The sequence below is a fragment of the Gnatocerus cornutus genome, chromosome 8 (assembly GCF_029298725.1).
Source record: "Gnatocerus cornutus isolate USDA-ARS CGAHR chromosome 8, icGnaCorn1.1, whole genome shotgun sequence".
Classification (NCBI taxonomy): domain Eukaryota; kingdom Metazoa; phylum Arthropoda; class Insecta; order Coleoptera; family Tenebrionidae; genus Gnatocerus; species Gnatocerus cornutus.
The window spans coordinates 347,765-370,031 of NC_142240.1; the positions used below are offsets into that span (position 1 = coordinate 347,765).

Sequence of the window (22,267 nt, forward strand, 5' to 3'; positions counted from 1 at the left end):
ATGGTATTTACATCGAGTACTTAAGATATTACAGTTTATTTGGCCGCTGGTGAGGCTTTTGGCCTTTTCGGCGGACCTGGTATTTTAATGAACAATTCTAAGACTTATTCTATATAAAATTGGTTCTTAAATATGACTACAAAATGTATTTGAAAAATAACTAGGAATTAAAAATAAATGGAAATTTGAAAAAGGTAGAGAAGCAGAAGAAGAAAGTGAACTCTTCGTGGGTTTCCTGGGATTTTTCATGGGGTTCCTGGAACTCTTCATGGGTGTCCTGGGAGTCTGTGGAAATCCTGGGACTCTTCGTGGGTATCCTTGAGCTTTTCATGGGAATCCTGGAACTCTTCGTGGGTAACCTGATGATCATCTGAGGACTTCGAGGCTGAAAGAGAAACCTGGAAGAGAAAGAGAAGGAGGGAAGTGGTCTCGTCCTGGGAAAGGACCTCTTCATCTCATCGAGATGGGTGTGTCTTCGACCAGCTCCTGGAGAGCTGCGGGTAGGTTAGGGAATGATGCTGAGAGAAGTGCTGTGGGAAGGTGTTTCTGCTTGACAGCAGGTTTTTTGGGAATAGCGTTGATCATGCGGTTTTTAGTAGGAAGCTTGTAAGATGTGTGCAAAGTTTGAATGGCAAGACGGTTATTGTTACTAGCAAGCGTGCGTGTTATGTAGCGAGTGCGGAGTTTAGTGAATCGATCAGTAATGGGAGTAGTTTTAGTGTGTTCATGCAAGTCGTTAGATGGAAATTCGCGGTCAAGTCGGAAGATTTGTCTAAGTGTGTGGCGTTCGAAAGAAGAAACTTTAAAGAGCATGCGGTTAGAGAGCGAGGCGTAAAGCAGAGATCTGTATTCAAAGATAGGGCGTATGAAAAGTTTGTACGTGTGGTGTAGAGTTTCTGAGCTGCAACCCCGAATCCGGCCGCGAATGCGATACAAAAGGTTTGATCGATTGCGTGCTTTCTTCATCGTCCTTTTCAGGTCCTCGTTAAGGGTACAAGTAGAAGAGAAAGTGATACCTAAGTAAGTGAGAGAATTAGTTTGAGTAAGAGATTGATTGTTTATAGTTAGCCGTGTGTTGAGTTTAAAGTTGAGACGTTGTTTCTGGGCTTTGGGGTAGGTGAAGCAGATGGATTGGCATTTGGTAGGGTTGGTTTTCACTCTCCAGGTGTTTGTCCATTTTTCGACTCGATGAAGTTCTTTCTGGAGGATGTCTGAAGCCTTTTCGGCGCTCCGGTGGCTAGACCAGATTGCCGAATCGTCAGCAAACAACCTCGTTTTGGTCCGGAGGGAATCTGAAATTGGAAAATCACTGCAGTATATAATGTACAACAAAGGTGACAGGACGGAGCCTTGTGGGACTCCGGCCTTTAGTGTAAAGGTGTTAGAGAAGGCGTCGTTGAATTTGATCCTGCAGGATCGGTTGGTGAGAAAGGAGACGATGAGCTTTGTGAATTTAAGATTGATTCCGAGATTGATGAGTTTTTGCCCCAGACCGTCGTGCCAGACCTTGTCAAATGCTCTTTCGATGTCTAAAAAGGCACCTACGGTGCACTCTCCAAGGTTGGCGTGTCTGATGATGTCGGTTTGCAAGTCTACTAAAGGATTTTGAGTGCTACGTTCTGATCTAAAGCCGAATTGTTGTTGCGGAAGCAAGTTATGAGTTTCGAGAATGATTTTAAGTCTGTTAGTTAAAACGCGTTCAAAGATTTTGCCTAGGATATTAAGTAGTGAAATAGGGCGATATGACTTAGGGTCTGAAATAGGTTTTCCCGGTTTTAAAATCATGATCGTATTCGCTAATTTCCACGCGGTTGGAAAATAAAGGTTAGTTAAACAATTGTTAAAAATAGCGGTTAATGCATGAAAGCCAGAGTCTGGTAAATTTTTCAAAATGATAGGTTTAATCTGATCGGGGCCCGGAGCTTTGGTTGTTTTTAAATTGAAAATGATTGATTTTACTTCGCGAACTGTTACTGGGTCGGTTAAGTGCTCATCGTTGTGGGGATATGGAAGGGGTTCGATTAGTGGAATATCGCGCATGGTTTGAATGTTGGCAGAGACTTTTTCGAAAAAGGGTTGATTGAAATGGGGGTCGTCGGGGACTTGATGGATTTGTTCGAGAAGATTGGCAAAGCACTCGGCTTTGTCCTGGGAAGAGTGGTAAACGTTGGGGCCTTCGATTAGATTTTGATTAGGTTTAGAAAGTTGACCAGAAATTGCTTTGAATTTTGACCAAAATGCTTTACCGTCACGGTAATCTAAAGATTCGCAGGTTTTGACCCAAGTTTCCTCTTTGAATTGATTGATGTCGCGGCGGATTTTGGCACTGAGTTTATTGATAAGGGTTTTAAGAAAGGGGTCGCGGGTTCTGACAAAGTCGCGGTAGATTTTACGTTTTTCTTTAATTAGTCTTAGAATACGCGCAGGTAGAGGGGTTTTGTCCTTCGGAATGGATTTAATCTTAATGGCTTTAAGTTTGGCTGAAGTGATGGCTGAAGTTAATGACTCTACTTGATGGTCGATTTCTACCTGAGAATTTACTGCGGTAATGAGTGGAAGGGTAGTATTAAGTTCTTCTCGGAAAAGTTCCCAATTCGCGTTTTTGTAATTGAAGATTTTGGTAATTTCCGGCGCCGGCTGAGGGCCATTAGTAAAGAAATTAGCAATTAGTGGAAAATGGTCTGAAGTTACGGTGGTGCCTATTGAGGTTTCGCTGTCGAATAAGTGAATTAGGTTTTCAGAAATAAGAATGTGGTCAATAATAGAGCAACCTTGATGAGAAATAAAAGTGGGGTTTTGGTTTTTAAGACGGTAAAAAGGGAATTCGCTAATTAATTGGGAAAGAAGTCTGCCGTTAAGGTTGGTTGCGTGGTCTCCGAAGTCTGCGTGTCTGGCGTTAAAGTCGCCCATTATAATTGAAAATGGAAGATGAGAAGCATAGTTAAAAAGTTCAGAAGAGACGCGGTTGTTAGGCTGATTATAATACGAAAAAATAGTGATAATGTGATTATTTAACTTGACGTCGGCGGCAACGAGTTCTAAAGAAGATAGGTTGTCAGGAAGTTGATGTTTTACTGATTGAAAGTCCGTAGAAACAAGAAGCGCGGAGCCGTGAAAACGGTTTGTTGGCGGTTTATGGTAACAAGAAAAATTTTTGACTTTAATCGCGTAATCGGAATGAGTTTCGGTGATGGACAAGATTTTGATTGAGTCTGATTCAATAAAGTGTTTGACGGCGTTGAGTTTTCTGTTGATTCCGGAGACGTTAACCGTGGCGATATTCACGCTGTTAGGAAGGGGGCCCCCGCCGGGAAAGACGGGGGAGGTCGCAATGGGAGGCATTGCAACGGGTGTTGGGACGAGACGTGGGGGCGAATCTACTCAAAGGAGAAGTAGATCCGCTGACCCACATGGTTAATGCGGGTTTTGGTGCGGAGGACGGTTTTTGACGCAGACTCGACGAGTTCTGCGACTTTGGATCGTTGATGAGGGAACAGGTCGTAGAGCATTTTGGTGACAAAAGTGATGGTTTGACGCACAGAAATGGGTTGGGGTTCGGGGTCTGCGAACTCAGGTGGGGGCAGCAAGATGATGGTTGGGGCGACGGGCGTGTCGCTGGTGACGACTGCGTCTTTGATTTTTGGGCACTTTTGTGACCAGGCGGGGTGGTCTCCTTTGCAAAGGAGACAGGTAATTGTGTCAGAAGGACACTTGTTGGACGGATGGCTTTCGGGGCATTTAGGACAGGCCAACTTGTTGTGGCAGGAGGAGGCGGCGTGCCCAAGCTGGAAGCACTTGGTACACTGAAGAGGAGCGGGTTTTTGGGGGGCTTTGGAAGGCTCGCACATGTAGCGCTTACCGAAAAGGATGATTCCTTCCTTGAGGAGGAAGTCAACTGTGGCGGTGGAGGTTGTTAGGACACGGAGAAGATTACAAAAGTTGCCCGTCTGTCTGGAACGGATGCGCCAGACATTGGAGCATTGGAGATGGAGGTCACGGATGGCGTCTAAGACTTCATCGTTGTCGATGTCGTCTTGGATGTCTTTAATGACGATTGACATTTGCGGAATTTTGGGGGCATTTGGAGGGGCTGGTTGTGCTGAAGGCTTTCGATGCACTTGCACGATTGAAATGGTCGGGCAGGCGGTGGCAGTGCAGAGATGAGATTGGAAGTTTGCCGGAAGGGCTTTGGTGGTAACTAGGAGCGCAGTGCGGTTCCAGTTAACCACAAGTTTGGAAATGTCCTTGACAAGCAGGGACGTTGTTAGGAGTCCGTAGAAGGTTTTTTGTGTGGAGAAGGCCTGAGGGATGTTTCTGATTGTGTACCGAAAAGGGTACACATTTTGGGAGGATGTCATTTTGATGGAGTTATTAGAAGAGAAAGAGAATGCTCTCTCCCGAGGAGGAGAGCTGGGTGGAGTAGGGGTTCTGTTTCCGGTAAAATCAGACTTACCGGATGACGCTGTTTGCTGGTTTGATGAACTTGCACCACTGGCACTTGCACCGCTGGCACTTGCACCACTGGCACTTGAACTCGAGGTTGCACTTTTCACGGCGCGAGGACGAAGGTTGTGAGTACTCATCGACGGAGCGCGATGATGCGTACTCAGAGAACACTTCAAGAATGCCGAAAGCGTGGAAGGCTAGAAATTTATATGGTCGGTACAGCGCCATCTCGTTAAGGCAATGGTCGAACGACGAACTAAGGTGGAGCGTCTGTTTGACGCTCGCTCGTTATAAATAGAGGGATTTTAGGTGTGCGGCGTTTTAGATCGAGTATACTCGTCGTAACGTGCACGTCGTGTCTGTCTCGTTTTCTCTGTTTTTTTAAACGTTTTTATAACTCTACGACCAGAAAAAAAGTATATAATGCCACCCAAGACCAGCGGTAAGGCGGCCAAGAAGGCCGGAAAAGCTCAAAAGAACATCTCGAAGAGCGACAAGAAAAAGAAGCGCAGGAGGAAGGAGAGTTACGCCATCTACATTTACAAGGTGTTGAAGCAGGTCCATCCCGATACCGGTATCTCCAGCAAGGCTATGTCTATCATGAACAGTTTCGTGAACGACATCTTCGAACGTATAGCCGCCGAAGCGAGTCGTCTCGCTCATTACAACAAACGTTCGACCATAACCAGCAGGGAGATCCAGACGGCGGTGCGTCTTCTTTTGCCCGGTGAATTGGCGAAGCACGCCGTTTCTGAAGGAACCAAGGCCGTCACCAAATACACCAGTTCAAAGTAAAAATCCTCCTCGAGCAGCTTGGAAGTTGGTTGGAAAAACAACAACAAAAAAAAAAAAAAAAAAAATCGGTTCTTTTCAGAACCACAAATTCAACTCGAACGAATTAAAAATTTTTGTCTTAATAAACTATAAGTTCCTCAGAGAGAATATAAACGACGATGGAAAAAAAAAAATATATATATATTTAAAAAAAGTTTGACATCAGAAATGTTAATTAAAAAAGAAAAGAGGAGAGACAACGGCACGCGGTGTTCCCAAGCGGTCACCCATCCAAGTACTGACCGCGCCCGACGTTGCTTAACTTCGCTGATCAGACGAGAAGCGGTGCATTCAACGTGGTATGGCCGTTGCCTGGTAAAATTTTCCAATATGGTAGGTCGTCGTTGACGATTTTTTTGTGATTGTTCTATCGTTTGAATGTGACAGTCTTCGATGGTACGCATTTCAGAAAATATACAAGATTTAAAAGAAGAAATTAAATTTTTTCTTTTTTGCGAGTGGCTTTTCTAGTATTTTTTTTTGCGACGAAATGACGAGAAAGAACTCGTCGTATCAGGCGTCAAATTGTTGTTCGTTTGACGATCTGTACGAATCACTTGCGATTAACGTAATTTAAAATTTGATTTAAAATTGATTTTACTTACTTGCTTAGATGAAAACGGCACCCACTTGATGTAAACGCCGACACAGACCGTAGATAAATGAACCCCGAACGGGGTTAATTCATGAACTGACCGTAATACTACGGTTGAAGGTTCGCCGCCGCCGCCGCTACCTGCTTTCTTTCTTTCTGCGAACTGATAACAGGGTCGGTTTCTTTGTCCGTTCATTCATCGAAATTCCCACCACTCTGGTCGGGCGAGGCGAGGTGTTGTTGTTTCATGATTTGTTTTCGATTCATTCTTTTTCTGACGTTCGATTCATAGTGATGTGTTGTCGAAAGTGTCGTCGTCGTCACGTTTAAACAAGAACGTTTAAGTGAGTACATATTTCATTTAAAAACGTTCGTCGTACGTCGTTTCTACTCGAAATGTCGACGATTAAGAGGGAATGTTTTGTGAATTTGTATGTTTTTCGTTTTTGTCAAGAACGAATGAAAATTTCGTTCGATTTCTGTCGACCGACGACCGACCGAAAATCCGCCGACATCGACGTAGTTTTGTTTGGAGTGTCGGTAAAATGCAAACAATGCAAGATTTTCGTATTTTTTTTGGTTTGTGGTGTTTGGGTATTTTTTCTTGGATAATAAAATGGTTTCTTCGAGAGAAATTGCTTCTTTCGAAATGAATTGCCGAGAAAAATTAAAAATCTCGTCCGTTCCCGTCGCTCGATGTTCGACGGTCGTCTGTCTGATTTTCTCTTTATTTTCGTTAAATTGACGAGAATTTCGCCGTCAAAACTGTTTTCGGTCAAGCTTCGATGATCGGATTTTGTCGTGTGAGGTCATTTTTGAGAAAAAAATGCCGATTTTGCGGAAAAAGTCGTTGAAAAAGTCCGTTCGTCGTATAAATTCGTTTCTCATGGTCGAGTCCGAAATTGACGTCGTTTTTTTTCCGACTTGTTCGTCAAGATCGTTTTCAAAAATCAACTCACACGAAAGGGGACGGTTTTATCTTCGTTCTTGAAAAAATTCGACCTCTTCGGACGTCATCTTCGACCTTTTGGGAATTTTTTTCCTACACTCTGCACGTTCGTCGGTCGTCGTTCCGATCCATGCTGCGTCTCTTTGCGAGGCGATTTTCGATAACATCGCACGTACTTTTCGACCGTTTCGTTCGTGAAACTTGTAGAGGATGGTTCCAAGTTTGTCTGGTCGAAAGCGTAACTTTCCTGTTATTCGTGGAAAACGCGTAACGTCTACGTCGAACTTGGATGTCATCTCCTTGTTTCGGAAGGTCTTTGTTCGAGTCGACGTTCGATCGGTCCCCGTTCGCTTTTGGAGGTCGGCTGGTCGTCCGGGAAAACTTGAGGTAATCCAGGAGGCCATCGCCGACCGAATCGCTCACGTTCCCGCACCCGGAGGCGGTGATCTTCGCGTAAAGAGAACGATGCCATCACGCGAAAGCTGGATTCGAGGCCCACTGAATTTTCTAACTTGACGAGAAGGCTCTCGTTTAGTCCGCGGTCCGCGCGTTTTCGAACGCGCCAACACTTTGACTTTGGCGCCCAATTCGTTCTGTAAAGTTCATTCGTTCTTTCACGAAGAATAAGTACATACCTGCCCATAATAAAAAGAAAAAAAAACACGAAAATATGGCCGACGTAGAAAATCAAGCAGCTTCGACGGTCGCCGGTGCCACTTCCGGCTCCTCACCGGTGAAGAAAGAGAAAAAGCCCAAAAATCCGAGAAGCAAACCTTCTCATCCGCCCACTTCGGAGATGGTCACCAACGCCATCAAGGGTTTGAAGGAACGCGGCGGTTCTTCGTTGCAGGCGATCAAGAAATACGTCGCGGCCAACTACAAAGTCGACGCGGAAAAATTCGCGCCTTTCATCAAGAAGTACCTTAAGGGAGCCGTCGCTTCAGGTTCGTTGGTCCAAACCAAAGGAAAAGGAGCTTCCGGTTCGTTCAAGTTGGCTTCTGCCGTCACCGGTGCAGCTAAGGCTCCGTCCGCCACGAAAAAGAGGTCAGCCGCTGCGACCGCGTCGTCATCGGCAAAATCCAAAAAGACGGGCGTTGCGAAACGTTCCGTCGCGTCAGCGCCGACGTCCGCCGAAAAAGGATCCGCCTCTAAGGCCGGTAAGAAGACCGCCCCCGCCGCTTCGGCGAAATCTAAGAAAACTGCCGCCGAAAAGAAGAGCGTCGCCGTATCGAAGGCGAGAAAGGCTGCGTCCGCTCCCGAAAAGAAAGCCAGCGCCGCCTCCAGATCGCCCGTCAAACAACCCAAGACCCCATCGAAAGCGAAGAAATCCAACAAGGCCGGTCCAACGAAGAAACCTAAAGCGCCAAAACCGAAAACGGCGAAAGCCGTCACCGCCAAAGCCAAAAAAACCGCTTCACCCAAGAGAAAGAAGTGAAAAGTCGACGACGATGATGATTTAATTTTTTCAACGGCGACGACGACGACGTCCTGGTGGTTTCGGGAACGTGCTCCGATCGTATATATCGACGTAGGGGCACCATCGATACAACAAATAAATGGCCCTTTTCAGGGCCACAATTATTTTCAAGAAACGAACGAAAGATTCGCTTAAAATAATGCATACATTCTTGAGATACTTATTTCATTCATAATTTTCCCGCCTCGTAACTCGATATTCCAAACAGTGTTTTACAAAGAATGATAAACTTAATATAATAATGTTGTTTCAAATAGTCTCAGTTAAAAGAAACTGGGTGATAATTTGGCAACATTTCTATTACATTTCATGAAATGAAAAAGAAAAAAAGAAAAACAAAAGTTTATCGTTTTATGTAAGTACGAGTTTTGTGAATAAATCACATAACCTAACTTTTTTTTTTTTTTTTTTTTTTAATATTTATCTCAAGAAGTTGCATGCGCGAACGATAAATTTTTAATTCGTTGGAAAATAATTGTGGTTCTGAAAAGAACCGATTTTTTTTTTTTTTTTCTCCTTTTAACACCTTCGTAGATGAAGAATTTGTTAATTCCAGGTGGTCGAATCGTCATCGGATGAAATTTAAGCCCTCTCGCCACGAATGCGTCTCGCCAATTGGATGTCTTTCGGCATGATCGTGACACGTTTGGCGTGGATGGCGCACAAGTTGGTGTCTTCGAAGAGGCCGACGAGGTACGCCTCGCTGGCTTCTTGAAGTGCCATCACGGCCGAACTTTGGAAACGGAGATCGGTCTTGAAATCTTGGGCGATCTCTCGGACGAGACGTTGGAAAGGCAGCTTGCGGATCAAAAGTTCAGTGCTCTTTTGATAACGACGAATCTCACGAAGGGCGACCGTGCCGGGCCTGTAACGGTGAGGTTTCTTGACACCTCCTGTCGCGGGAGCGCTTTTTCTGGCCGCCTTCGTGGCCAACTGTTTCCTAGGTGCCTTGCCACCGGTGGATTTACGAGCCGTCTGTTTAGTTCTCGCCATCTTGGATGAATTGAAACTTATCAATTAACGTAGTAGCTTCGACTGACCTGACCGACCGACCGTACGTACGAACGTTCGAAAGTCAACTGAAAATTTGCGTCGCTCGAACGGCCGTTTTATAAACTCGATGAGTCATACGGCGACGCCATTGGTGGATTCGTTTTTAACGCGAGGTGGAGCTGCCGTAACTTATAAATAGTCTCCTAGAATGAAATTTTGACGGTAGTTCCATAACGAACTTGGTCGAAGCTACGTCGTTTTGTACGAAGAATTTCCTAATTTTATCAAGATGACCGGTCGTGGTAAAGGTGGCAAAGGATTGGGTAAAGGTGGCGCCAAACGTCATCGCAAAGTTCTCCGCGATAACATCCAAGGTATAACGAAACCGGCGATCAGAAGATTGGCTCGTCGTGGTGGTGTGAAACGTATTTCCGGTCTCATCTACGAAGAAACCAGAGGTGTGTTGAAGGTCTTCCTCGAGAACGTCATCCGTGACGCCGTAACTTACACCGAACACGCAAAACGTAAGACCGTCACCGCCATGGACGTCGTCTACGCCCTGAAACGTCAAGGTCGTACCCTTTACGGTTTCGGCGGTTAATTTTATCATTTTATGACGTGTATATCCGCACCCTCAGAGGAATAACAACAACCCCCCCCCCCGCAGGCAAACAAAAAAAAAACGGTTCTTTTCAGAACCACAAAATAAATCAAGCGAATTAAATATGTTGCTCATATGTGTTTTGTCTTTAATTCGAAATAATAATAATAAAAAAAAAAAAAAACGTACGGAGTGATCATTTTAATTTGTGATCCAGGTGGCCTTGACAATTTTAACAGTTTTAGGTTAGAACCTGGAAAAAGCGAAAAACTTTGACAAGTAATAAATAAATCCTCTCATCAAATGACGATCGTTACATCCGGTCGGTCATTAAGACACTAAAATAGCTTGAGGTTTCAAAAAAGAATGTTTTTGCCATGATGAGTAAATTTGAGGTTATGTCAAATGTGGGGTAGAAGTTACTCTCAGACGTGACTTGAAACAAAATCTCATAGCCGCCTACGTCACAAAATAAAACGATTGATTGTATTAGGATGTTCGAGACGGAGAGCACGTATAGGCTACCATCGGTGTCTGTATGCATGCATGCGTTCTTAACAGTTTCATGTGGGAAATGTGCAAAAATTTACGACGAATCGGAATGTTTCTTGAATTAAATAATCAATAGATAGTTTTGTCGAGTTCGTGCTTTCGTCGGGCGTTGAAATTTTCTAAAAATTACGATAAAAAGTCGTAAAAATCATCTTTCTTGGTTGAACGCAATCGAAAATTTTCCGTTCAGTCTGCGCTCGTATAATGAATTAATTAATTAATCGATTTAACTTCTTAAAATGGATCTTTTTCGATAAATCAGTATGAATAAATTATTAGGTTTTCTTTCGATCAAAAAAAAAAAAAAAAGTAACAGAAATTCCGATATTTATGCGTTTGTTTTATTAAATCTAACGACGTTTGGCTAAGTGAAATCGAAAAGACTTTTTTGGTCTCATGAATTGTAAACGTCAAATTAACATTCAATTGACAGCTTCGGAAACACTAGATTTACAAGCGCCCTGGACGTTTACACACGCCGTGCTGTAAAAAAATTGCCCAAATCGTCTGCTCTTCACATGCGTTTATAAATTAAAATCACTTTACCCATAATGAAGATTGATCACCAAAGTGGAATCTACCTAAATTATTATCTCAATTAAGACAATATTTCTATTTTTTAAGTAATATTAAAACGTTTTTTATACAGCGCCATCTTGTGTACTTTTTGTGCACCAACTACAAAATTGACAGAATTGACAGATGATGAAATTTACAAATGTCAGATGTGACAGTTCCCATAAATTTTGAAAAATCCAATTATTTAAATTAAAATTTTACGGCCAAAAAGTTTAATACAACTCTTGTGCGTTAACCATTTTACAGAGCTCAATGATTAAAGCACTCCGGGGCTACGCCGTCGTGCTTCAAACTGATTTCGCGCTGTAAAATGTAAGTTACCACACGCGACTGTAAATAACTATTAACATGATTCTCATAGGTAGGTTGTTGTTTTTTTTTTTTTTGGCGAAAAAATCAATTCGTTCGAGTTGAATTTTTGGCCCTGAGAAGGGCCGATGTGAAGATGGTCTTTTATACAAGTTTTTGTTTTTCGTTTGAGAAGACGACGACGAACGAATTAAATTTAAGGCTTCTTTTCGGTCTTCTTTGGCAACAAAACCGCCTGGATGTTAGGCAAGACACCGCCTTGGGCGATGGTCACGCCGGAAAGGAGCTTGTTTAACTCCTCGTCGTTCCTTATGGCCAATTGAAGATGTCTCGGAATGATACGTGTTTTCTTGTTATCTCTGGCGGCGTTTCCTGCCAATTCGAGTACTTCAGCGGCGAGATATTCCATAACGGCTGCCAAATAAACGGGAGCACCTGCACCCACTCTTTCGGCGTAGTTTCCTTTACGCAGAAGACGATGAATTCTGCCGACGGGGAACTGAAGTCCGGCACGACTGGAACGAGACTTCGCCTTTCCCTTCACTTTACCGCCTTTTCCTCTTCCGGACATGTTGTTGTTTGTTGTATTACGTTAAACAGCCAAAACACCACACCTACTGCGACTGACGACACGAAGCGCACGGACAAACGTACTGCTTCAAATAAATGCCGAAAGCGTCAAGTCAAGTCAAGTCAAAATACATTTTATTCAGTATAGTAATGGTATTTACATCGAGTACTTAAGATATTACAGTTTATTTGGCCGCTGGTGAGGCTTTTGGCCTTTTCGGCGGACCTGGTATTTTAATGAACAATTCTAAGACTTATTCTATATAAAATTGGTTCTTAAATATGACTACAAAATGTATTTGAAAAATAACTAGGAATTAAAAATAAATGGAAATTTGAAAAAGGTAGAGAAGCAGAAGAAGAAAGTGAACTCTTCGTGGGTTTCCTGGGATTTTTCATGGGGTTCCTGGAACTCTTCATGGGTGTCCTGGGAGTCTGTGGAAATCCTGGGACTCTTCGTGGGTATCCTTGAGCTTTTCATGGGAATCCTGGAACTCTTCGTGGGTAACCTGATGATCATCTGAGGACTTCGAGGCTGAAAGAGAAACCTGGAAGAGAAAGAGAAGGAGGGAAGTGGTCTCGTCCTGGGAAAGGACCTCTTCATCTCATCGAGATGGGTGTGTCTTCGACCAGCTCCTGGAGAGCTGCGGGTAGGTTAGGGAATGATGCTGAGAGAAGTGCTGTGGGAAGGTGTTTCTGCTTGACAGCAGGTTTTTTGGGAATAGCGTTGATCATGCGGTTTTTAGTAGGAAGCTTGTAAGATGTGTGCAAAGTTTGAATGGCAAGAGGGTTATTGTTACTAGCAAGCGTGCGTGTTATGTAGCGAGTGCGGAGTTTAGTGAATCGATTAGTGATGGGAGTAGTTTTAGTGTGTTCATGCAAGTCGTTAGATGAAAATTCGCGGTCAAGTCGGAAGATTAGTCTAAGTGTGTGGCGTTCGAAGGAAGAAACTTTAAAGAGCATGCGGTTAGAGAGCGAGGCGTAAAGCAGAGATCTGTATTCAAAGATAGGGCGTATGAAAAGTTTGTACGTGTGGTGTAGAGTTTCTGAGCTGCAACCCCGAATCCGGCCGCGAATGCGATACAAAAGGTTTGATCGATTGCGTGCTTTCTTCATCGTCCTTTTCAGGTCCTCGTTAAGGGTACAAGTAGAAGAGAAAGTGATACCTAAGTAAGTGAGAGAATTAGTTTGAGTAAGAGATTGATTGTTTATAGTTAGCCGTGTGTTGAGTTTAAAGTTGAGACGTTGTTTCTGGGCTTTGGGGTAGGTGAAGCAGATGGATTGGCATTTGGTGGGGTTGGTTTTCACTCTCCAGGTGTTTGTCCATTTTTCGACTCGATGAAGTTCTTTCTGGAGGATGTCTGAAGCCTTTTCAGCGCTCCGGTGGCTAGACCAGATTGCCGAATCGTCAGCAAACAACCTCGTTTTGGTCCGAAGGGAATCTGAAATTGGAAAATCACTGCAGTATATAATGTACAACAAAGGTGACAGGACGGAGCCTTGTGGGACTCCGGCCTTTAGTGTAAAGGTGTTAGAAAAGGCGTCGTTGAATTTGATCCTGCAGGATCGGTTGGTGAGATAGGAGACGATGAGCTTTGTGAATTTAAGATTGATTCCGAGATTGATGAGTTTTTGCACCAGACCGTCGTGCCAGACCTTGTCAAATGCTCTTTCGATGTCCAAAAAGGCACCTACGGTGCACTCTCCAAGGTTGGCGTGTCTGATGATGTCGGTTTGCAAGTCTACTAAAGGATTTTGAGTGCTACGTTCTGATCTAAAGCCGAATTGTTGTTGCGGAAGCAAGTTATGAGTTTCGAGAATGATTTTAAGTCTGTTAGTTAAAACGCGTTCAAAGATTTTGCCTAGGATATTAAGTAGTGAAATAGGGCGATATGACTTAGGGTCTGAAATAGGTTTTCCCGGTTTTAAAATCATGATCGTATTCGCTAGTTTCCACGCGGTTGGAAAATAAAGATTAGTTAAACAATTGTTAAAAATGGCGGTTAATGCAAGAAAGCCAGAGTCTGGTAAATTTTTCAAAATGATAGGTTTAATCTGATCGGGGCCCGGAGCTTTGGTAGTTTTTAAATTGAAAATGATTGATTTTACTTCGCGAACTGTTACTGGGTCGGTTAAGTGCTCGTCGTTGTGGGGATATGGAAGGGGTTCGATTAGTGGAATATCGCGCATGGTTTGAATGTTGGCAGAGACTTTTTCGAAAAAGGGTTGATTGAAATGGGGGTCGTCGGGGACTTGATGGATTTGTTCGAGAAGATTGGCAAAGCACTCGGCTTTGTCTTGGGAAGAGTGGTAAACGTTGGGGCCTTCGATTAGATTTTGATTAGGTTTAGAAAGTTGACCAGAAATTGCTTTGAATTTTGACCAAAATGCTTTACCGTCACGGTAATCTAAAGATTCGCAGGTTTTGACCCAAGTTTCCTCTTTGGATTGATTGATGTCGCGGCGGATTTTGGCACTGAGTTTATTGATAAGGGTTTTAAGAAAGGGGTCGCGGGTTCTGACAAAGTCGCGGTAGATTTTACGTTTTTCTTTAATTAGTCTTAGAATACGCGCAGGTAGAGGGGTTTTGTCCTTCGGAATGGATTTAATCTTAATGGCTTTAAGTTTGGCTGAAGTGATGGCTGAAGTTAATGACTCTACTTGATGGTCGATTTCTACCTGAGAATTTACTGCGGTAATGAGTGGAAGGGTAGTATTAAGTTCTTCACGGAAAAGTTCCCAATTTGCGTTTTTGTAATTGAAGATTTTGGTAATTTCCGGCGCCGGCTGAGGGCCATTAGTTAAGAAATTAGCAATTAGTGGAAAATGGTCTGAAGTTACGGTGGTGCCTATTGAGGTTTCGCTGTCGAATAAGTGAATTAGGTTTTCAGAAATAAGAATGTGGTCAATAATGGAGCAACCTTGATGAGAAATGAAAGTGGGGTTTTGGTTTTTAAGACGGTAAAAAGGGAATTCGCTAATTAATTGAGAAAGAAGTCTGCCGTTAAGGTTGGTTGCGTGGTCTCCGAAGTCAGCGTGTCTGGCGTTAAAGTCGCCCATTATAATTGAAAATGGAAGATGTGAAGCATAGTTAAAAAGTTCAGAAGAGACGCGGTTGTTAGGCTGATTATAATACGAAAAAATGGTGATAGTGTGATTATTTAACTTGACGTCGGCGGCAACGAGTTCTAAAGAGGATATGTTGTCAGGAAGTTGATGTTTTACTGATTGAAAGTCCGTTGAAACAAGAAGCGCGGAGCCGTGAAAACGGTTAGTTGGCGGTTTATGGTAACAAGAAAAATTTTTGACTTTAATCGCGTTGTCGGAATGAGTTTCGGTGATAGACAAGATTTTGATTGAGTCTGATTCAATAAAGTGTTTGATGGCGTTGAGTTTTCTGTTGATTCCGGAGACGTTAACCGTGGCGATATTCACGCTGTTAGGAAGGGGGCCCCCGCCGGGAAAGACGGGGGAGGTCGCAATGGGAGGCATTGCAACGGGTGTTGGGACGAGACGTGGGGGCGAATCTACTCAAAGGAGAAGTAGATCCGCTGACCCACATGGTTAATGCGGGTTTTGGTGCGGAGGACGGTTTTTGACGCAGACTCGACGAGTTCTGCGACTTTGGATCGTTGATGCGGGAACAGGTCGTAGAGCATTTTGGTGACAAAAGTGATGGTTTGACGCACAGAAATGCATTGGGGTTCGGGGTCTGCGAACTCAGGTGGGGGCAGCAAGATGATGGTTGGGGCGACGGGCGTGTCGCAGGTGACGACCGCGTCTTTGATTTTAGGGCATTTTTGTGACCAGGCGGGGTGGTCTCCTTTGCAGAGGAGACAGGTGATTGTGTCAGAAGGACACTTGTTGGACGGATGGCTTTCGGGGCATTTAGGACAGGCCAACTTGTTGTGGCAGGAGGAGGCGGCGTGCCCAAGCTGGAAGCACTTGGTACACTGAAGAGGAGCGGGTTTTTGGGGGGCTTTGGAAGGCTCGCACTGATAGCGCTTACCGAAAAGGATGATTCCTTCCTTGAGGAGGAAGTCAACTGTGGAGGTGGAGGTTGTTAGGACACGGAGAAGATTACAAAAGTTGCCCGTCTGTCTGGAACGGATGCGCCAGACATTAGAGCATTGGAGATGGAGGTCACGGATGGCGTTTAAGACTTCATCGTTGTCGATGTCGTCCTGGATGTCTTTAATGACGATTGACATTTGTGGAATGTTGGGGGCATTTGGGGGGGCTGGTTGTGCTGAAAGCTTTCGGTGCACTTGCACGATTGAAATGGTCGGGCAGGCGGTGGCAGTGCAGAGATGGGATTGAAAGTTTGCCGGAAGGGCTTTGGTGGTAACTAGGAGCGCTGTGCGGTTCCAGTTAACCACAAGTTTGGAAATGTCCTTGACAAGCAGGGACGTTGTGAGGAGTCCGTAGAAGGTTTTTTGTGTGGAGAAAGCCTGAGGGATGTTTCGGATTGTGTACCTGAAGGGGTACACATTTTGGGAGGATGTCATTATTATGGAGTTATTAGAAGAGAACGAGAATGCTCTCTCCCGAGGAGGAGAGTTGGGTGGGGTTGGGGTCTTGTTTCCGGTAAAATCAGACTTACCGGATGACGCAGTTTGATGGTTTGATGAGCTTGCACCACTGGCACTTGCACCACTGGCACTTGAACTCGAGGTTGCACTTTTCACGGCGCGAGGACGAAGGTTGTGAGTACTCATCGACGGAGCGCGATGATGCGTACTCAGAGAACACTTCAAGAATGCCGAAAGCGTGGAAGGCTAGAAATTTATATGGTCGGTACAGCGCCATCTCGTTAAGGCAATGGTCGAACGACGAACTAAGGTGGAGCGTCTGTTTGACGCTCGCTCGTTATAAATAGAGGGATTTTAGGTGTGCGGCGTTTTAGATCGAGTATACTCGTCGTAACGTGCACGTCGTGTCTGTCTCGTTTTCTATGTTTTTTTAAACGTTTTTATAACTCTACGACCAGAAAAAAAGTATATAATGCCACCCAAGACCAGCGGTAAGGCGGCCAAGAAGGCCGGAAAAGCTCAAAAGAACATCTCGAAGAGCGACAAGAAAAAGAAGCGCAGGAGGAAGGAGAGTTACGCCATCTACATTTACAAGGTGTTGAAGCAGGTCCATCCCGATACCGGTATCTCCAGCAAGGCTATGTCTATCATGAACAGTTTCGTGAACGACATCTTCGAACGTATAGCCGCCGAAGCGAGTCGTCTCGCTCATTACAACAAACGTTCGACCATAACCAGCAGGGAGATCCAGACGGCGGTGCGTCTTCTTTTGCCCGGTGAATTGGCGAAGCACGCCGTTTCTGAAGGAACCAAGGCCGTCACCAAATACACCAGTTCAAAGTAAAAATCCTCCTCGAGCAGCTTGGAAGTTGGTTGGAAAAACAACAACAAAAAAAAAAAAAAAATCGGTTCTTTTCAGAACCACAAATTCAACTCGAACGAATTAAAAATTTTTGTCTTAATAAACTATAAGTTCCTCAGAGAGAATATAAACGACGATGGAAAAAAAAAAATATATATATATTTAAAAAAAGTTTGACATCAGAAATGTTAATTAAAAAAGAAAAGAGGAGAGACAACGGCACGCGGTGTACCCAAGCGGTCACCCATCCAAGTACTGACCGCGCCCGACGTTGCTTAACTTCGCTGATCAGACGAGAAGCGGTGCATTCAACGTGGTATGGCCGTTGCCTGGTAAAATTTTCCAATATGGTAGGTCGTCGTTGACGATTTTTTGTGATTGTTCTATCGTTTGAATGTGACAGTCTTCGATGGTACGCATTTCAGAAAATATACAAGATTTAAAAGAAGAAATTAAATTTTTTCTTTTTTGCGAGTGGCTTTTCTAGTATTTTTTTTTGCGACGAAATGACGAGAAAGAACTCGTCGTATCAGGCGTCAAATTGTTGTTCGTTTGACGATCTGTACGAATCACTTGCGATTAACGTAATTTAAAATTTGATTTAAAATTGATTTTACTTACTTGCTTAGATGAAAACGGCACCCACTTGATGTAAACGCCGACACAGACCGTAGATAAATGAACCCCGAACGGGGTTAATTCATGAACTGACCGTAATACTACGGTTGAAGGTTCGCCGCCGCCGCCGCTACCTGCTTTCTTTCTTTCTGCGAACTGATAACAGGGTCGGTTTCTTTGTCCGTTCATTCATCGAAATTCCCACCACTCTGGTCGGGCGAGGCGAGGTGTTGTTGTTTCATGATTTGTTTTCGATTCATTCTTTTTCTGACGTTCGATTCATAGTGATGTGTTGTCGAAAGTGTCGTCGTCGTCACGTTTAAACAAGAACGTTTAAGTGAGTACATATTTCATTTAAAAACGTTCGTCGTACGTCGTTTCTACTCGAAATGTCGACGATTAAGAGGGAATGTTTTGTGAATTTGTATGTTTTTCGTTTTTGTCAAGAACGAATGAAAATTTCGTTCGATTTCTGTCGACCGACGACCGACCGAAAATCCGCCGACATCGACGTAGTTTTGTTTGGAGTGTCGGTAAAATGCAAACAATGCAAGATTTTCGTATTTTTTTTGGTTTGTGGTGTTTGGGTATTTTTTCTTGGATAATAAAATGGTTTCTTCGAGAGAAATTGCTTCTTTCGAAATGAATTGCCGAGAAAAATTAAAAATCTCGTCCGTTCCCGTCGCTCGATGTTCGACGGTCGTCTGTCTGATTTTCTCTTTATTTTCGTTAAATTGACGAGAATTTCGCCGTCAAAACTGTTTTCGGTCAAGCTTCGATGATCGGATTTTGTCGTGTGAGGTCATTTTTGAGAAAAAAATGCCGATTTTGCGGAAAAAGTCGTTGAAAAAGTCCGTTCGTCGTATAAATTCGTTTCTCATGGTCGAGTCCGAAATTGACGTCGTTTTTTTTCCGACTTGTTCGTCAAGATCGTTTTCAAAAATCAACTCACACGAAAGGGGACGGTTTTATCTTCGTTCTTGAAAAAATTCGACCTCTTCGGACGTCATCTTCGACCTTTTGGGAATTTTTTTCCTACACTCTGCACGTTCGTCGGTCGTCGTTCCGATCCGTGCTGCGTCTCTTTGCGAGGCGATTTTCGATAACATCGCACGTACTTTTCGACCGTTTCGTTCGTGAAACTTGTAGAGGATGGTTCCAAGTTTGTCTGGTCGAAAGCGTAACTTTCCTGTTATTCGTGGAAAACGCGTAACGTCTACGTCGAACTTGGATGTCATCTCCTTGTTTCGGAAGGTCTTTGTTCGAGTCGACGTTCGATCGGTCCCCGTTCGCTTTTGGAGGTCGGCTGGTCGTCCGGGAAAACTTGAGGTAATCCAGGAGGCCATCGCCGACCGAATCGCTCACGTTCCCGCACCCGGAGGCGGTGATCTTCGCGTAAAGAGAACGATGCCATCACGCGAAAGCTGGATTCGAGGCCCACTGAATTTTCTAACTTGACGAGAAGGCTCTCGTTTAGTCCGCGGTCCGCGCGTTTTCGAACGCGCCAACACTTTGACTTTGGCGCCCAATTCGTTCTGTAAAGTTCATTCGTTCTTTCACGAAGAATAAGTACATACCTGCCCATAATAAAAAGAAAAAAAAAACACGAAAATATGGCCACTCTGAGTCCAGCATCGGAACGAGTAGGGTCACGCCTTCTTGTTTCCTTCAGCGATCCAGAACTTCCATTCGAGGCATTCGCAGCGAAACAAATCGTGCTTTTCAGCGCATAACCAGTGCTTTTCAGCGCAAACAAATCGTGCTTTTCAGCACCACAAAGACGTGCTTTTCAGCGCATCGCAAATCATTAATGAGATAAAAGCTCAATTAATAAAAAATTCCTGACTTCCCAAAGTCCCGACACATGAAAATAAAATTCATGTTGGGTGACTCCGCCCACCCGTCACAAATTAATTTTCGCCCAATTTGAGACACGAATTAAAATTCGCATCGCACCTGGACAGAAGAAAATTCCACGAAGTCCGCCCAATCCCGAAGATGGCTGGGACGCTGTCCCTCGAAGAAACGGTGGCGAAAGCCGTCGCGGACTTGGGGGAAAAATTGCGAGCCGAACTGCTTGAGTCGCTGGTGAACGGAGTCTTTTCAGACATCCGTCGCGACCTCATCGATGCGGTTCTCCAGGCACGACCGCAATCCCCCGCTGTCCTTCCTCCACCAACGGACGAAGAAAAAGCGGAGAAGAAGAAGAAGAAATCGAAGAAACCGAAGAAGCAGGCACCCGAACCGATGGAAACGGCTGGCCAATCAGCAACGGCTGAGACAGCTGTTCCATCGACGTCCGCTGACGTCTCGACGCCGCTATTCCCCGAAAAGACCTCTGAGGAGGTGTTAGTAGGCGGCGGCGTCCCAGAGGCCGACGCGTCAATGGAACTGGTTTTCTCCTTTTCGGAGGAATCGGAACCTGAAGAGGAACAATTCACGACCGTTCTAAGCCGAAAGGCCAAAAAACGAAGAGTGGTTGTTTCAGAGAGCGAGGAGGACGACGAACGCGAGGCGCAATTGTCGACGAAGGCCCTTTCGAGGAACTTCAAGTCGGCTAAAAAGCCCCAAAAGGTCGTCCCCGAATCTCGCGACCAAAACATGACTTCGGATCGTCTGGAGAAAATCCCACCGGTGATTCTCCACAGGGACGAAATAACGAAGTCGTGGAATGAGGTCTCCACACTTCTTCGGAGTCACACCATCAGCTACACCAAGGCAAAAGCGGTCGTGGGTGGAATAAGAATCCAGCCAAGTACTGTCAACGATTTCCGTCGCATGATGAAATTGTTCGACGTGGAAAAGCTGCCTTTCCACTCCTTTTCGCTGAAAAGCGAAAAACCGTTGAAAGTCGTCCTACGTGGAGTCTCGTCAATGGCTGACATAAAGTCGGTCGAACAAGAACTCCTGGGGCGCGGATTCGCCGTGGGCAAATGCTCACGCATGATGGCGAATAAAAAACCGCTGGACATGGTCGTAGTCGAGGTTCCACGTGAACATCGGCACATTTACGACCTAACGACGGTTCAAGGCCTCCAGGTGACGACAGAGCCGCTGAAGAAGCGCCGGTCTAACGGCCAGTGCTTCCGTTGCCAACAGTGGGGTCACTCACAGCGCGGCTGTCACGCTACCACCAGGTGCGTGAAATGCGCTGGACCCCATGTCTCTCGAGAATGCGATGGCAAAAACCCAAAGAAATGTGCGAATTGCGGAGGTTCGCACCCGGCTAATTTTAGGGGCTGTCCCAAGCATCCCAATGCGGGATCGGACAAACCCCAAGTCGCCACTCCCACCGTGGCGGCGCCAAAGAAGCCGGTACCAGCAAGGGGCATCCCCGAAGCGTCGAAACCAAAAGTGGAGACCGGGAAACCCGCTAAATCTGCTGCAAAGCAGGTTAAAAGCGGAACTCCAGGTCCACTCAAGGTGACGCCGCCCCCGAAGGCTCACAAGGGACAGTCCTCTGCCACAGACTCCAACTCCATGGAGATAGTGGCGCGGACAATTGGCGAGATGTGGAGCGACTTCGCAGCCACTAAACCAAGTCCCGACAGGTTAACGCGCTTTAAAAAGCAGACAGACCAGCTGATGGAAATTTTAAGCCAGGCATTGCATGGTTAGAAAAATTAAGCCGGAGTCACTGCAGGTGGTCGTTTGGAATGCCAACGGCCTCCGACACAAGCGCAACGACCTAGAGCGTTTCGCAACGGATGTCCAGGCGGATATTCTTTTAATTTCGGAGACACATCTGCGACCAGCAGATAATCCAAAATTGAGAAATTTCGTCCTGTACAGAAATGACAGACAAAACGGCGGAGGTGGAGGAACCGCTGTTTACGTCAAAAATTCGATCGATCACAATGAGATTGCGACTCCGCAACTGGAACGATTGGAGGTGACTGGCATCGCCGTACACACAGCAAACGCTGGTACGCTGAAATTGTACGCCGCCTATGCACCACCCTCTCGACTCCTGGAGTCTGATCTGGAGGAGATCTTCGACAATGACGGCGGCGCTACCGTATTGGCTGGGGACCTGAATGCCAAGCATCCCACTTGGAACAGTCGGGTCACAAATGTCAAAGGACGGTTGCTGCACAGATTTGTCGATCAGCGGGACATGGTAGTTCTTGGACCGGAGGAGCCGACCCATTTCGGGCATGTCGGCCGACCTGACGTCCTAGACATCGCAGTCCTGAAAGATGTCGTCCACCAGACGAGAATCCAAGTGATCGGCGGCGAGTTGGACTCGGATCATGACCCGGTGATTCTTCACCTGGGGCGTGAAGACGAGATGGACCCGCCGGCAGAATACGACAAAGTTAACTGGCAACTTTTCAAGGAGTCATTAGC

At 45.1% G+C, this 22,267-nt stretch overlaps 2 protein-coding genes and 2 non-coding genes across 4 annotated transcripts; 2 read left to right on the top strand and 2 right to left on the bottom strand.

Annotated features, from left to right (window-relative positions):
• Nucleotides 1–5,474: 5,474 nt before the first annotated feature.
• Nucleotides 5,475–5,593, bottom strand: LOC148169265 (5S ribosomal RNA). The gene has a single exon (XR_015770680.1). It is a non-coding gene; the product is annotated as a 5S ribosomal RNA (ribosomal RNA).
• A 1,901-nt stretch (nt 5,594–7,494) lies between these two features.
• Nucleotides 7,495–8,259, top strand: LOC148169266 (uncharacterized). Its single transcript, XM_088043527.1, has one exon. It carries the CDS (start codon nt 7,495–7,497, stop codon nt 8,257–8,259), a length of 765 nt encoding a protein of 254 aa, XP_087899653.1.
• Nucleotides 8,260–8,835: 576 nt separating this feature from the next.
• Nucleotides 8,836–9,303, top strand: LOC148169267 (uncharacterized). The gene is made up of 2 exons (XM_088043528.1): nt 8,836–8,846; nt 8,889–9,303. Exons 1-2 carry the CDS (start codon nt 8,836–8,838, stop codon nt 9,301–9,303), a joined length of 426 nt encoding a protein of 141 aa, XP_087899654.1.
• Nucleotides 9,304–17,510: 8,207 nt separating this feature from the next.
• On the bottom strand, nt 17,511–17,629 carry LOC148169268 (5S ribosomal RNA). Its single transcript, XR_015770678.1, has one exon. It is a non-coding gene; the product is annotated as a 5S ribosomal RNA (ribosomal RNA).
• Nucleotides 17,630–22,267: the final 4,638 nt, after the last annotated feature.